The sequence below is a fragment of the Zootoca vivipara genome, chromosome 5 (genome assembly GCF_965207765.1).
Source record: "Zootoca vivipara chromosome 5, rZooViv2.hap1.1, whole genome shotgun sequence".
Classification (NCBI taxonomy): domain Eukaryota; kingdom Metazoa; phylum Chordata; class Lepidosauria; order Squamata; family Lacertidae; genus Zootoca; species Zootoca vivipara.
This window is the reverse complement of record NC_142588.1, coordinates 30,768,657-30,783,340: the sequence shown is the minus strand read 5'-3', so window position 1 is coordinate 30,783,340 and position 14,684 is coordinate 30,768,657. Positions and strand designations below refer to the sequence as shown.

General features: G+C 42.1%; 1 protein-coding gene across 4 annotated transcripts in view; it reads right to left on the bottom strand.

Moving 5' to 3' along the window:
• The window catches only part of PCDH15 (protocadherin related 15), a 620,078-nt gene that overhangs the window by 177,705 nt on the left and 427,689 nt on the right, over positions 1 to 14,684 (bottom strand). For all 4 annotated transcript variants that reach the window (XM_035137532.3, XM_035137542.3, XM_035137541.3 and 1 more), the window contains one exon: positions 5,049 to 5,255. In XM_035137532.3, coding sequence (XP_034993423.1) covers positions 5,049 to 5,255 — 207 coding nt within the window. The remainder of the gene's footprint in view (positions 1 to 5,048; positions 5,256 to 14,684) is intronic.

Sequence of the window (14,684 nt, the reverse complement as noted above, 5' to 3'; positions counted from 1 at the left end):
CAGTAACCTTTGAGAATACAGGTACATAAGGGACGGAATATAGCCTAAGTTGTAGTATTCTACTCTGAGCTGTATGTGAACCAACCAAACCTCCAGGGAACTAAATGGATGTAAACTCAACAATAAGTTTCAGTTTAGTGAACAGAAGTTCAAAAGATTATTTCCTAAATCACCTTGGAAATGGATTTCAACATCTCCATCACGAATTTCTGCTGAGAAACTTCAAATCCAGAATTGTTTCCCAGTTCAATTGGCAACTGTGAAAAATGTTGCAAATGATGGCCCAGAAGGACCATCTTTGCCACACACATGGGATTACAAGCTATGGTATTAGAGGTTATAATTGGTTTCCATGGGAAATCTCTCTCTCCCAGTGAAAGGGACAGAGCATTTTTTCAGGGCCAGTTGAACTGTGCCAGAGGGACCATACTGACTAGCTGTCTATGTTAGTTTCCCTGAGTCACACAACAAGGTTTACAATCCCTTTCACACTGTCTTAAACCATAATATGTCATGTTGCTTTACTGACTTTGGAGCCTGCATTATGCCAGCTGTTGTTGTTTGCATTTATAATTTCCTTCTATTGTAGATCAGCCTTCTGGGTAGGGTAACATAGATAGCTCAAGAGCATAAATCACTTTGTGGACCACAAGTTTCACAGGCCTTATCTAGACATTCTGCTACAGAGTTAATGTTGAGCTTGAAGCTAACGCAGAAGTCTCATGCTAAAATGAATACTTAATGTTGTACACTAATTCCATGTCTGAGCTTGTGAATTCCACACAATTATTAACACTAACTTCTGTCTTTCGATTCAAGAGGGAAAATGCATGTTCATTAATTTTACCAAATCTTCAGATGCTCATGTTCTCACATGCAGAAATCAAATTGTTACACCCCAGGGGTTTGCCTACAGGGAGTTAAATTAGCATTGAATCTTTATTTCTGTTTTTGATTTAATGCAGGAAAACAATTTTACCATGTTTTAATTTTGAATTAAATATTTTTTATAATATGTAAATGAAATTACAGTGATGTTAGTTGACAAAGTTGACTCTTTAAAAGACTAAAAATAATCTTGAAAAATTACTTAAGCAGCTAATTCTATTCCCCCTTCCTTTTCCCAGTGCTGCCACTGAGTCTATTTAGTCACAGAGATACCTGTTTTGGCATATGAGCATTTATTTATATAGTCTAATGCTCTATTTAAAAGCTTCATGGCCCCCAAAGCCCCACTTTCTTTTAATCCTTCTAAAAGTCTAACAAGCTAATGCAAGTTCTGCAGAGTCCTAATGCTCCTGTATTGCTTCTGGAAACTGGTAGTCAGGGATGCAAAATCTAGGAATCCAATAGCCTCAGGCTCTTAAAATACTGGAGCTAGTGACAGCCATCTGAACTGCTGGTGAGGTTGGGAAGGAGGTTTCTTCTCTTTCCAGGGATGATGTAGCTGCTGTAACAGAACTTGGTCACTGCCTCTTTTTACTCCTGAAGTGGTCCCTACCTAAAATTCCAGGAATGATGATAAATTTATCAACATCCCAGACCTGAGCAACCAGGAGGAAGTGCTGTAGCTCAGTGATAGAAGGATACTGACAGTTCAAGAAGGATACTGACAAGCTGGAACGTGTCCAGAGGAGGGCAACCAAAATGGTCAAAGGCCTGGAAATGATGCCTTATGAGGAACGGCTTAGGGAGCTGGGTATGTTTAGCCTGGAGAAGAAAAGGTTAAGGGGTGATATGATAGCCATGTTAAAATATATAAAAGGATGTCACATGGAAGAGGGTGAAAGGTTGTTTTCTGCTGCTCCAGAGAAGCGGACACGGAGCAATGGATTCAAGCTACAAGAAAGAAGATTCCACCTAAACATTAGGAAGAACTTCCTGATAGTAAGAGCTGTTCAACAGTGGAATTTGCTGCCAAGGAGTGTGGCGGAGTCTCCTTCTTTGGAGGTATTTAAGCGGAGGCTTGACAGCCATATCTCAGGAATGCTTTGATGGTGTTTCCTGCTTGGCAGGGGGTTGGACTGGGTGGCCCTTGTGGTCTCTTCCAACTCTATGATTCTATAGAACTTTGCATGCAGAAGGCCACAAGTTCAATTCCTGGCATATTCAGGTGGGACTGGGAGAGGCTCTGAAAACCAGTCAATGTATTAACATTATCACCACCATCCTGCCCTTTACTCTATGGTCCCAGGGCAAGTTACAACATTCGAACAGAACATTAAAGATTAGATAATACTGACTCAGTATTAGGCAGCTTCCTATGTTCTTAGGCATCTAATTCCATCAGTGAAACACATTTTCTCTCTCTCTTCCTCCCCACCCACTTATCCTGGCAACATGGGTCACCGAATTTGGTGTCTTCAGTACTATCTAGATTCAACATGCTGACAGGCTATGTTGAACTACAAAACCTTCTTCCAGTTCCAAAACAAACAGTAGGCCGGATACATGGGTAAAATCAGACAAGAGGAAACAAGGCATTTTGGAAGTCATCCCAACTGCCTATTCCCACATGTCTTTACCTTAGGGCAGGCATCCCCAAACTTCGGCCCTCCAGATGTTTTGGACTACAGTTCCCATCTTCCCCGACCACTGGTCCTGTTAGCTAGGGATCATGGGAGTTGTAGGCCAACACATATGGAGGGCCGCAGTTTGGGGGTGCCTGCCTTAGGACCACATTGTATGGCAGGCTCATCAGATGCCACCTGCTAGTAAATAACGCATCCAAGAGAGTTGTTCCACATGCTGAACCGTCTGTGTGCATGTGTATTTGAAGATCATGCACCAGACACTTATAGGTACTGAAGCAACAACTTTCAAGGTTCTGGAAGATTGTGATGGTATGAAGAAAAACACCATAAAAAAGCGAGGCATGATCCTGGTTCTATAGATTTTGGTGAGGAACAGCACTGTTAGAAGGTGGCACAGAGGCTTAAACCCCAAGCCTCCTGCAGTGGATCCTGTCCCTACTCTGTTTTTTAAACTTGAAAAACAATTTACTCACTAGGGGATGCTGCAAAAGAACAGTGTCAGTAAGATTCCACCCACCTACCCTTTTAATTTGCCTACTGGGAAATTAATGTATCAGGTCCAGAATATTCTGTTTCATCCTGCAGCTCAGAGTAAACTAAAGCTAGATTTTTGTTTTCCCCTCTGAAAGCAGGGCCGTCTTAAGCATATCTGGTGCCGTGGTGCGAAGATCCCTCCGGTGCCCGCCCCTTCCCAGCACGGCTGTCTGGCAGGTGCAGCACGGTGCCCCCCCTGGCGGCCTGGCGCATTGCGCCACCCAGCCTTGCCTTAGGGCCGGCCCTGTCTGAAAGTCTGTCTAAATTTGCATCATAAATATGATTTGCTCTGTGTGCATATACTATGTGTGAATTTGTGTCATGAACTTGTGCCCTGAATCTTTTAAGTATCTAGAAATTCCCGTGTCAGTGGGCGAAATTTAAACACATCTTTAATTCTCTCATTCAAATTTATTGGACTTGAAAGTGCCCACTTTTGGCTGGAACATGGCCATCACATTTTTACATTAAAACCTTTCAGTAAGTCATGGAAGATCTGCTTGTGCTATGATCTCTCTTGCCTTTCCGGATAGCAACCCATTCCTTAACAAGCACCACACGCTGCTTTTGAAACACATCTCATCCTGCATTTATCCTAAATGAAACTCCAATCATAACCATCTCATTTTCTTCACTCCTTCAAAAATTCCCAAGGCTTCATTTCAGCATGGGTTATGCAATTTGCTTATATAAAAAAGTCACTCATAAACCACCTGTTCTTTCATACATTTTCAGAATTAAACCTTATGTATGCTACTTCGTGTTAGATTGGCCTAGTAAAGGAGGACAGAGGGGAATCCAGCAGGCATGGCTTTTCACTACTAAGAGGCAGGCAATCTAGTACAATAGAGCACATTCTATAAATAAATAAATAAATAAATAAATAAACGGGGAACTAGTCAAAGATATGATTGAAGGGGAAATGGCAGAACAGGAAGGCATCTAGCTATGGCTGCATAAAATAAACCAAATATGAGAAAGGGGAGAAGACATATGCTGACCTCAAGAGGCTTGAACAAGATGGAGAAGGGTGGAGGCTTGGAGGAGACCAATCTATGGGGCAAAACAGGCACAGGCAAACTCGGCCCTGCAGATGTTTTGGGACTACAACTCCCATCATCCCTAGCTAACAGGACCAGTGGTCATGGAAGATGGGAGCTGTAGTCCCAAAACATCTGCAGGGCCGATTCTGCCTGTGCCTGGGGTAAAACATGAGAAGAGAGCTGTTCTCACTACTACATCATAAGGTGTATGCCCTCTGTAGAACTCCTGAAAGTACCGGGGTCCTGTCCTTCTTTGCATCTAGCCATTCTGCCTATGCTATGATTAGGTGCTGACAATCTGTGAGGCTGCATCCACAGTATCTGTCAAAAAGCACCCAGGTTCATCCACAGTAACACTTAAGACTTTATCATGAAGAATATTATGATCTGCGTTCTACACAATGTTTTATTTCCTTCTAATTGGCAAAAAATTATCTTTTTACTACTATGGATGGAGTTTCAAAACTTCCTTAGCTAACCGTCCTAATGGTTAATCAAGCCTTATTGTTAAACTTTGTTCGACATTCCTGCCTGAATTTGTCTAGTGGCCTGAACTAATCAGAAAAAAACCTGAATAAGAGCCCCTATAAGTACATTATTGTCATTCTAGCCTGGAATTGAATCACTTCAGTTGCAAAAGCTACTAGAGAAAACATTTCACTACTTTTTAATGGATCATAGAAACAATAGATTAGCCTGAAACAGTCTTTGTACTGTGGGAAAGTAATCTGTTGAGGACTGTTTCAAAAAATTCTGATATTAATTTTAATCCATTTTGTGTGTGTGTTACAGTGTGTTACATTTTTGTGTGTGTTACACTGGTAAACCTTGGTGCAATCAGGTTATTAAAAATCTATTTATGAAATCATCCAGCGTTTATGGACAAATATGGCATCACAGAGCACACTTAATTATTTTAACAATGCAAAACACAAACCTCTTCTACATCGTTATCCAAAGCTATGATCTGCAGTGGAGACGTCAAGTTCTGGTTATCTGAGATCGTTGTACCCACAGGGGAGGACTCTAAAATAAAGCCCTCGTACGCTGCTTCTGTGAAGTAAGGCTTCTGATTGTTTTCATCTAGAACTTCAATATGTAGGTTGGCAAATGCTGGAAGAGGATGGCCATTGTCTTGTTCTGCCTACAAAAGCAAAAAGTGTGTTTGTTACTGGTAAAGTTAGCCCCCATCCAAATAGGGCTATTAACTCCAACAGAACTTATTTATTCATTAAAAAACATTTGTAAGATGCCTTTTAGGAGGCCCATGCAAGCCAGCTTCCAAAAACGTTATTATAAATGTTAAAAACCAACCAACCACCACACACAGACAGTAATAAATTGTTAAATAACCATAACTGGCAAAAGCATTTATTCTTATAAATAAATGGCCAAATAATATTAAGCATTGCACTCAAAGAAGAACTGTGCGTAAGACACCACATTCCAGAGGTCATTGTCATTTTGAAGCCCCAAGAAAGATCCCATGTAGTGTGATCAGGTATGTGCTTGTGGAAAAGGGCTTCTTTACCCTCTACCAGATGTAAATAAAGCCTTGTAAAATCCATCCAAGGCAATTGCGCATCGTTACTCTTGAGAAAGCATCCTGAGAGTCCTTACAGTATGGCTGGACCAGACCGATTTATCACTCCAATACTAAGTTTAAGAGCTAAGGACATACTGCCCTGGACATGGAAGCGAGTGGAAAAGTCTACAGAGAAAAAGGAGTGTGCGAGTGTGTGCAGAAACCAACCTACTGTACAAAGGTAAAATTTACACACATTGCCACATTTCCATTTCATGAAAACTTTTCTCTTGGAAATACTGTGTTCATTTCACGATTTCTTGATTGAACCACTCGGCTTCTCTTCAGTTCTAGCTTCTACACCAGCTCATGGCAGGATCTGGGGCCTAATGGAGACCTTAAACGCAGCACCTGAGTTGAACCTTGGTCACTATTGTCCTATCTTAGTGCGTTAGGAGAATAGAGGGCAGCAACACTGAGGGTCTGTGTCGAGCGCTGTCGAAGGGGCAAGTCAAAATGAGTCCAATTAAAGATTGAGACCAGCCCTAATTGGATCTTGGGGGCTGGGATCGATGCCAGGAACTTCATAGCCTGTTTAGGATTCCATCCCATCACTATAAATCTCAGCATCACCCATCAAAATAATAAATATCTCCTTGGCGAGTAAGGAAAAAATTACTGACTGCATCGCTGCTGCACATTCTAAATTATGTAGTAAAAAACACCACCTCGTTCATTTTAAAGGATAACCATTAATTCTAAATATCAAAGTCTACTCCAATTAAACACCAGCTGTGTCACAAATAGGTAGAAAATGCTGATATGGTATTTTTGAACTCTTCCTACTTCCTCATCACTACATCTATGCACACACAGAGAGCAGGAGGGTGGGGGTGGGGAGGCAGAGAGGATGGCCAGGTTTTTAAAAATCTGTGTCAATCAGAAACATACTTAGAGGAAAATGAATCTATTGATTGCACTCAGATCCTCCACTAATAGAGATCATTTAACCACAAATAATCAGTGTAATGAATCTGTCACTTTCATGAGATGAAATTGTGCAAGTATTTAATATAGTGTGTGTGCGCGTGCATGTGCACACACACACAGACACACACACACACACAGAGAGACACCTATGTTAAATATATATATATTCTTTTCTTGCAGCCCAAATTCAGTGCTGATCCAAACATCTCCCTATCCTTGTGCCATAGGAGGGCAAAATTATCTGGATCTAATACAGGGGTCAGCAAACTTTTTCAGCAGGGGGCCAGTCCACTGTCCTTCAGACCTTGTGGGGGGGCCGGACTATATTTTGAAAAAAATATATGAACGAATTCCTATGCCCCACAAATAACCCAGAGATGCATTTTAAATAAAAGGACACATTCTACTCATGTAAAAACACCAGGCAGGACCCACAAATAACCCAGAGATGCATTTTAAATTAAAGGACACATTCTACTCATGTAAAAGCATGCTGATTCCTGGACCGTCCACGGGCCGGATTTAAAAGGCGATTGGGCCGCATCCGGCCCCCCAGGCCTTAGTTTGGGGAACCCTGATCTAATACTATGGGCAGGTATGACATTATCATGCTGTTCTCCTTCCACATGGAGCATCAACAGCAGCAAAGGCTTACGGGTTGGGTTTTGTTGTTGTTGCTTTTTTTAGACAGCTGAGATCTTCTTCAATAAAAGTGCATGGAATAGGAAAGTGTATAGCATTTTAGTTATATTTGCCTTCAAGCTTCCCTGTAATTACCTCACAAAGAAAAGAAGCAGTTAAATCAGGGATAGAGAAGCTGTGGCAACTCCAGGTGGAATTGGACTGCAAATCTAATCATCCTCCAGGCCCGGCTCTAGGTAGACCCCCGGTGGCGCAGGGCACCATGGCGCCGGCCCGCCAGAAAGGCGCCGCGAGCTGCGCCCGCCCGCTGGCCGGCCGATCCACTGGCCGGCCGCGCAGCTGCGCCTGTGGGAGCCGCACTGCGCGCTGCGCCCACCCGCCCACCGCACTGGGAAACGGGGTGGGAGGGCGCCAGAGAGATCGCGCTGTGCCTGCCCGCACGCACGCCGCTGTGCCCACCCGCCCACCGCGCTGGGAAACGGGGTGGGAGGGCGCCGGAGAGATCCAACGCACCACAGCGGCAGGGGCGTTTAAGACGGCCCTGTCATCCTCAATTTTGCCAGTGCTGTCTGGGGCAGATGGGAGCGAGTCCAACAGATTTTGTTTTTGGCCAACAGAGGTACAATATCAGCAAAGATGAGAAATGATCCAATACACACAATAATGTGCTTCTATACCTCTCCTTATTTGTCCAACATTTTAAACGCCAGGATGTCCACAAGGAACAGTTAACTGTGTCAAGTAATTATAAAGCAAGAAGGACATTTAGAGTCCAAAACATAGGGTTAATAGTTGTTGAATAATATATCACCAAAACTGCAGTGGAGGAGAGATGGTGCACATTTCAGGGGGACAAGTAGCAGATGTGAGATGGGGCTGTCAATTTCCAGAGGGAAAGCAGTGGTCCTAATCCTGTTTGGGATCCCACCATGGTGTTGCTCTGACTGAGACTGAGACTGCCCATGGCTGCTTTTGGTAAGGAAAGAGACATGGCCAGTCTAAAGAAGCTGAGTTTGGTCTTTGCTTTGAGGTTAGTGAGAGCAGAGGGAACCACATCTACTTTTGCTTCTCCAAAAACGAAGGCACTGCATCAGGTGTACTGATAATTCTGCATTTATTTATTGTTTTGTTTGGAAATACCCACCCATTTCATTTCTGATGTGTTGGCTAACTGAATATTGCCTATCAATCTGCCGCTCAGTAAATACCCAGGTTGCTAATGGAGGACACTACAGTAGAGAAATGTGTGCTTGGTTTCAATGACCAGACCTATTGGAGATCGACACACAACTGCACATATCAAAAAGATACATTTTCTTGTCTAGGAGAGTGAAAGGAAATAACTGATTATTCAACAAATCAGAAGCTATATGATATTTATTAAGAATTTGAATTAAAATTTGGGCCAAAAGTTATCCTTGCCAAATGCCTCCTGAGATCAGGGTGGAATGTTTTTATCGCTCTTCAAGCCTGACCTTGAAGGAAGTTTTGTGCTTTGATAAGAAACAAAAAGTCTCCAATCAATATTCATCTGGCTGAATTTATACCTTTCTGCCTATACTAATAAGATCAAATGCTGACAGAAGGGTCAACAAAAGCTGAATATAATATATCTATATATATATATCCAGAGCATATTTAAGGGTGACAAGATGTAAGAACTGTTCATTAGCGGGCCTTTCTTCTCTAAAGCCAGCCGATATGCCAACAGTTCTATTATGCTAATTTCTGAGTATTCTAAGTACCTAGCATATATTTTTACCCACAGTGCTAATCTACCTAATGGAACAGCAACAACAGTTCCCTTCAGCTACTTTCTCAAAGATAGTAACCATGACACAATCCACCCCTGCCACCAAGGTGCACAGCAAGATGCCCAGCCATCACTCAATCATAGGAGGTCCTTCTGGACCTCACAGTACATTCAACTAAATAGGTATGTTGTAGAGAGCAGCCACCGAGTGGCTGCCAAGACCACATAACACTGGTCTTGAAAGACCTACATTGGCTCCCAGTACGTTTCTGAGCTTACCTTTAAAGCCCTAAATGGCCTTGGTCCAGTATACCTGAAGGAGCATCTCCACCCCCATCGTTCTGCCCAGACACTGAGGTCCAGCCCCAAGGGCCTTCCGGTGGTTCCCTCACTGTGAGAAGCAAAGTTAAAGGGAACAAGGCAGAGGGCCTTCTCGGTAGTGGTGCCCGCCCTGTGGAATGCCCTCCCATCAGATGTCAAAGAAATAAACAACTATCTGACGTTTAGAAGACATCTGAAGGGAACCCTGTTTAGGGAAGTTTTTAATGGCTGATGTTTTAATGTATTTTTAATCTGTTGTTGGAAGCCGCCCAGAGTGGCTGGGGAAAGCCAGCCAGGTGAGTGGGTATAAGTATTATTATTATTATTATTATTATTATTATTATTATTATTATTATTATTATCAAATTCACTGCAGATATATAAAAGCTAGCATGTGCTCAAATCATCTCTTTTTCTCTTGATGCCTAACATGCTCAGAAGTGTCTCCCAGAACTTATGAATGAGGTCACCTCTTCTACTTCCATCAAATCCGTCTTCAAAACCTAACTTTTCTGTCAAGCCTTTAGGCAACACCCCCCCCCAGTTCTCATGTCTTACTGAAACTAAGCCTGTAATCAAGCAAGAGCATATGTCAAATGCATATATTTTTTTGCCTAGTTTATCGCTGCCTCCGCTTCTTTACCCTCCCTGTGTTATTTTCCCTATGTTGAATTCTAGACTGTAAGCTCCTTTGGGCAACGAGTTGTTCTCTTGGACTGTGCACAGTGATGGCTCTGCACAAATTAACAATAATAATCAGAGGTCAGATTAATCAATCTGATTAAAGAAATTTGGTAGCCTTTAAATACAAGCAATAGAGACAATGTAAAGCAAAGTATCATTTCCAGTCTAGTGAGTCTGTCTTTATATCTTTCACAATAAGCAGGCAGGATGCCCTCCTTTGCAAAGCAGTCCTTTGCACCTGTTCTTTCAGTTTACCTCACTCACCACTCAACCAAAACCAACCTTAATTAGGTAGGCAGTGCAATTAAGTAGGGGTCATTGTACTAACCAAGTTCAGGAATCCCTCACAGACCTAAAGCTGCAACGGAAAAGGAGCTGAAAACAATTCACTGCCTTTTCCCTTCCCAGCCCCACCACATAATCATGGATTATCAAAGCAAAGCACAGTTCACACACACATTGTTGATCAGAATTGTAATGGAAACTCTTATCATGTTTTGCAATTTGTTGGCTGCAACACAGTAGCAAAATTTTCACCAATCTATGCAAGCCCTTATTATAAAACAAGATGCTAGTTCAGTATGGCTTTTTAATTCTTTGTTGTGGTTTCTGCTCTATGCTAATAGCTAATAACAACATGGGTAGTGCTGTGGTCTAAACCACAGAGCCTAGGGCTTGCCGATCAAAAGGTCGGCAGTTCGAATCCCCGCGACGGGGTGAGCTCCCGTTGCTCGGTCCCTGCTCCTGCCAACCTAGCAGTTCAAAAGCACGTCAAAGTGCAAGTAGATAAATAGGTACTGCTCTGGCGGGAAGGTAAACGGCGTGTCTGGGTGCTGTTCTGGTTCACCAGAAGCGGCTTAGTCATGCTGGCCACATGACCACATGCTGGCCACATGAGCTGTACGCTGGCTCCCTCAGCCAGTAAAGCGAGATGAGCGCCGCAATCCCAGAGTCGTTCGCAACTGAACCTAACGGTCAGGGGTCCCTTTACCTTTACAATAGCCTGAGAGTTTGTCATGCTCCCACATTGATGTGTTAGTACATGAATGACATCATGCATTCATGGGCTGATTCAGTTGAGGTAACATGTTTCTCCTACTTAGGCTCAGGGCTGCAGTGATAGAGCAGCTTTCACTCTGCGTTCTACACAGGCTATCCATCATCCCAGGCTGGCCCAAGGCATTATCCTGTCTGGGATAGAACAAGTCAAGGTGCACAGTCCCCAAAGCTGGCCAGGTTATTTTGGTATACATGACAGAGAAGCATACAGGCACTACTCCAAGAGTCAAAAATAAACTAAAATAAGGAGATAACAATTTTCTAACCTTTTATGATACCCTAGAATAGATCAACTGCCTGTTAGGCAACCTCACTTTGCCTAATGGCAGGGCTGGTCCTGTGCAGTGTCACCCCTTTACCACATTTTTAAAAAGCAGATATATTTCAGGAAAGAGGTTTTAGAAGAGAAAAGTGCATAGGGGGTTCAGGTGACATTTAACCCTTCACTAACCTGACAAGGCAAGGAACCAGTCACACTACTTAGAGACACCGAGTTTTGTAGTTTTCCACAGAGAATAATTCTCAAAAAATTCATAGAGCATTGACTTATGGTCGATTGACCCTTCACAGAAGGCTCAGAATGATTCTATACTATTTTAAGAATAATACAAGTGGTATCTGCAACAAAATGTTGCAGTGTACTCCTGTCATTACTAGCTGGTTGACACCTTCTTCCTTTCAGGATACTCCACGCCATTGTTCCTTACCTCCGCCCCGTCCAGTCAGCATTCCATGGCCTCTTGGTATGCTCAGACTTTGTCTGACCATCTCTCTCTCTCTCTCTCTCTCTCTCTCTCTCTCTCTCACACACACACACACACAAACACACACACACACACACACACACACACACTTACTTCTGCAAACCTTTGGTCTTCCACCAACTTATGGTACTATCTGTCCTATATAAGGATTGGCACTCAGTTAATTGAGATATCTGTTAGTATGTATAATTTCCAACATAGGAAGTATTGAAAAGTGAGCTTACACATCTGCTTTTCAACACAAGTATAGCACCATTCATTCACTGAATACTACAGCAGAGGTTCACAAAAATGTAACAGCAAATTCATCCAAAATAATTTATCACATGAAGTATAAATTCAAGGGAACAACTGGAAATGGAAGTAGGGAAGAAGCTTCCCCCAAGTTAAGGACAGAGACTTTAAGATGAAAAGGGATGATTTTTTTTGGCAGTATCATTAAAATTTGTATGGAAAACTTATTAATGCTAATGCTACTTGGCTTTCTGAATAGGTTTGCCTTCAGATATAAACAGAGATATTTTGTTGAGTTACACACTACAAAACACAAGCCCAGATAAGCAAATTTGCCACATCTTGCCAGCATAATGGAACTTTCGACACTGTAGTGCTAAATGATACTATTCAAGCATGTGGCATATTATTAGTCTTATAGACTGATACCCTTGCTTATTATCCACTCAACTGCTCACCAACCATGGTAATTCGAATCTAATAATGCCGGTAAAAAATTCCATTAATGATATAGCCAGTTATTAAGGTACTACAATTTGGCCATGGGAAATTGGTGGGTTTTTAAAATTTATTTTTAAGATTGTTGTAGAGTTACTTAGCACCAATCCCCAGTTGTTTTTCCCAGTAAAAACTAACAGGTATTTGTGAATGTGGGTCCGAGCACTCAAATGTGTGAAAGCATTTGTCTTAACTAACATCTATGCCAGGCTTCCTCAACCTCGGCCTTCCAGATGTTTTTGGCCTACAACTCCCATGGTCCCTAGCTAGCAAGACCAGTGGTCAGGGATGCTGGGAACTGTAGTCTCAAAACATCTGGAGGGCCAAGGTTGAGGAAGCCTGATCTATGCACATCTGAAGCATTCAAATAAGAGAAGTCGTCTAACAATTAGGCATGAAAATGAATTATTTAATAAATTCCCTATAATTAGTGGCATCAATATTTGGCACATTCCTTAACAAATATTCACATGGAAGCAAACTAGTACAGCATACAGTGGGGGGGGAGTATTTGATCCCCTGCTAAATTTGCCCATTTGCCCTCTGACGAAGAAATGACCTGTCCATAATTTTAATGGTAGGTTTATTGTAGCTGTGAGAGACAGAATAACAACAGGAAAAACCCCAGAAACCCAGAAGACAAAAGTCAGAGATTGGTACGCATTATAATGAGTGAAATAAGTATTTGATCCCCTATCAACCAGTCAGATGTCAGGCTACCTGATATCTTTGCTGTACAGTATACAGTAGTTGTGTATGTATATACACATGAAGAGTGGGGGGTGGGTGGGTGGAGTGTGTATATATTTACCATACTCAAATGATAACTATCACCTTAGACAGCATAAAAACCACTGATACAGACAGTATATACTCTGTGTCTCTTAAAGCTTATATGGGTTTGACAGAATATACTGATGAACAGCTACCTGATAAAAGAACAAAACAATCCCACTGTAGGATCTATGGGGAGGGGGCAATGAAAGCAAAATGCGGCTGGTTGTGTAGTGGCAGTGTATAAAGCAGAGAGGAAAAGTGCCTTCCCTCTTTCTTGCCTTTACTATTGACAGCGGGAATACATGTGGCAACTTCAGGACCATTGCCTCATTTGGGGATCATGTTGGGAGACTAGGAATGCTATGAATAATTTGGAGCCAAGCTTTCTCCCACTCCATCCCACCACACACAAGGTTGGAGATCCCTCTTAGAGGGTGTACCCCCTCCTCTCCCTCTTGTTGGAGAGGGAGATAAAAACACCCCATGGCCTCTAGGATATCCTCCCAGGAACCATAGGACTGCAGCCTCAGAGTGGACACAGGTAAGAACCGTTCCCACTACATTCAGAATGAGATTCTTCATGGTTGTCTGCAGGGGGAAATCCCAAGTTACAGTGAACTTCCATTTTGTCAGCAACCTTGATTTCAGGGTCTTTTTCATAAAGCATGTATATCTATGGTAGGCTGGATTCTCTGACAAGCACTCAGAGCCCATGGTGAGATGGCAACAGGAAAAGTGCTATCTACTGGGGGAAATGGCTGCCTGAAGCTGCAATCATATGCATGTCTACTCAAAATAAGTCTTATTGAATTCAGAGTAACTAACTTCCAACTAAGAATATACAGAATTCCAAGCTAAGCCTCTCTACGGAATGAATGAAGCAATTTTCACTTCTAGCTTGTTACTTAAAATATTGAGTTTTTAAATCCCACACAGTCTTCCATATGAAATCAAATCTATAAATGTCAAAGAAAAAATATATTCAGGCATGTCTCAGACAAAGCTTGTGGTTCGTATTTTCTCTGAAAAACACAGCTCCTCAAGACAGAAAATCAAAACATGGTAGCCACAAGAGACTAACGTTAGGTGTGGGGAAGTCCTTTGAGTGGCTTAGTAATACCCAACTTTGTATTGAATTATGGTCAGTAAAATTTATTGCAATATATAAAGGGAGTTGTAAAAATTACATTTTGTAACAAATATTTCAGGCACAAACCAGCAAAAGTTAATTTTGATTTTGGTTGTAATTCTGCACATATTTACTTGGGCTACAAGTAAAATTGATCTCAGAGGGACTTACTTCTGAGTTAACATGCATAAACGTCG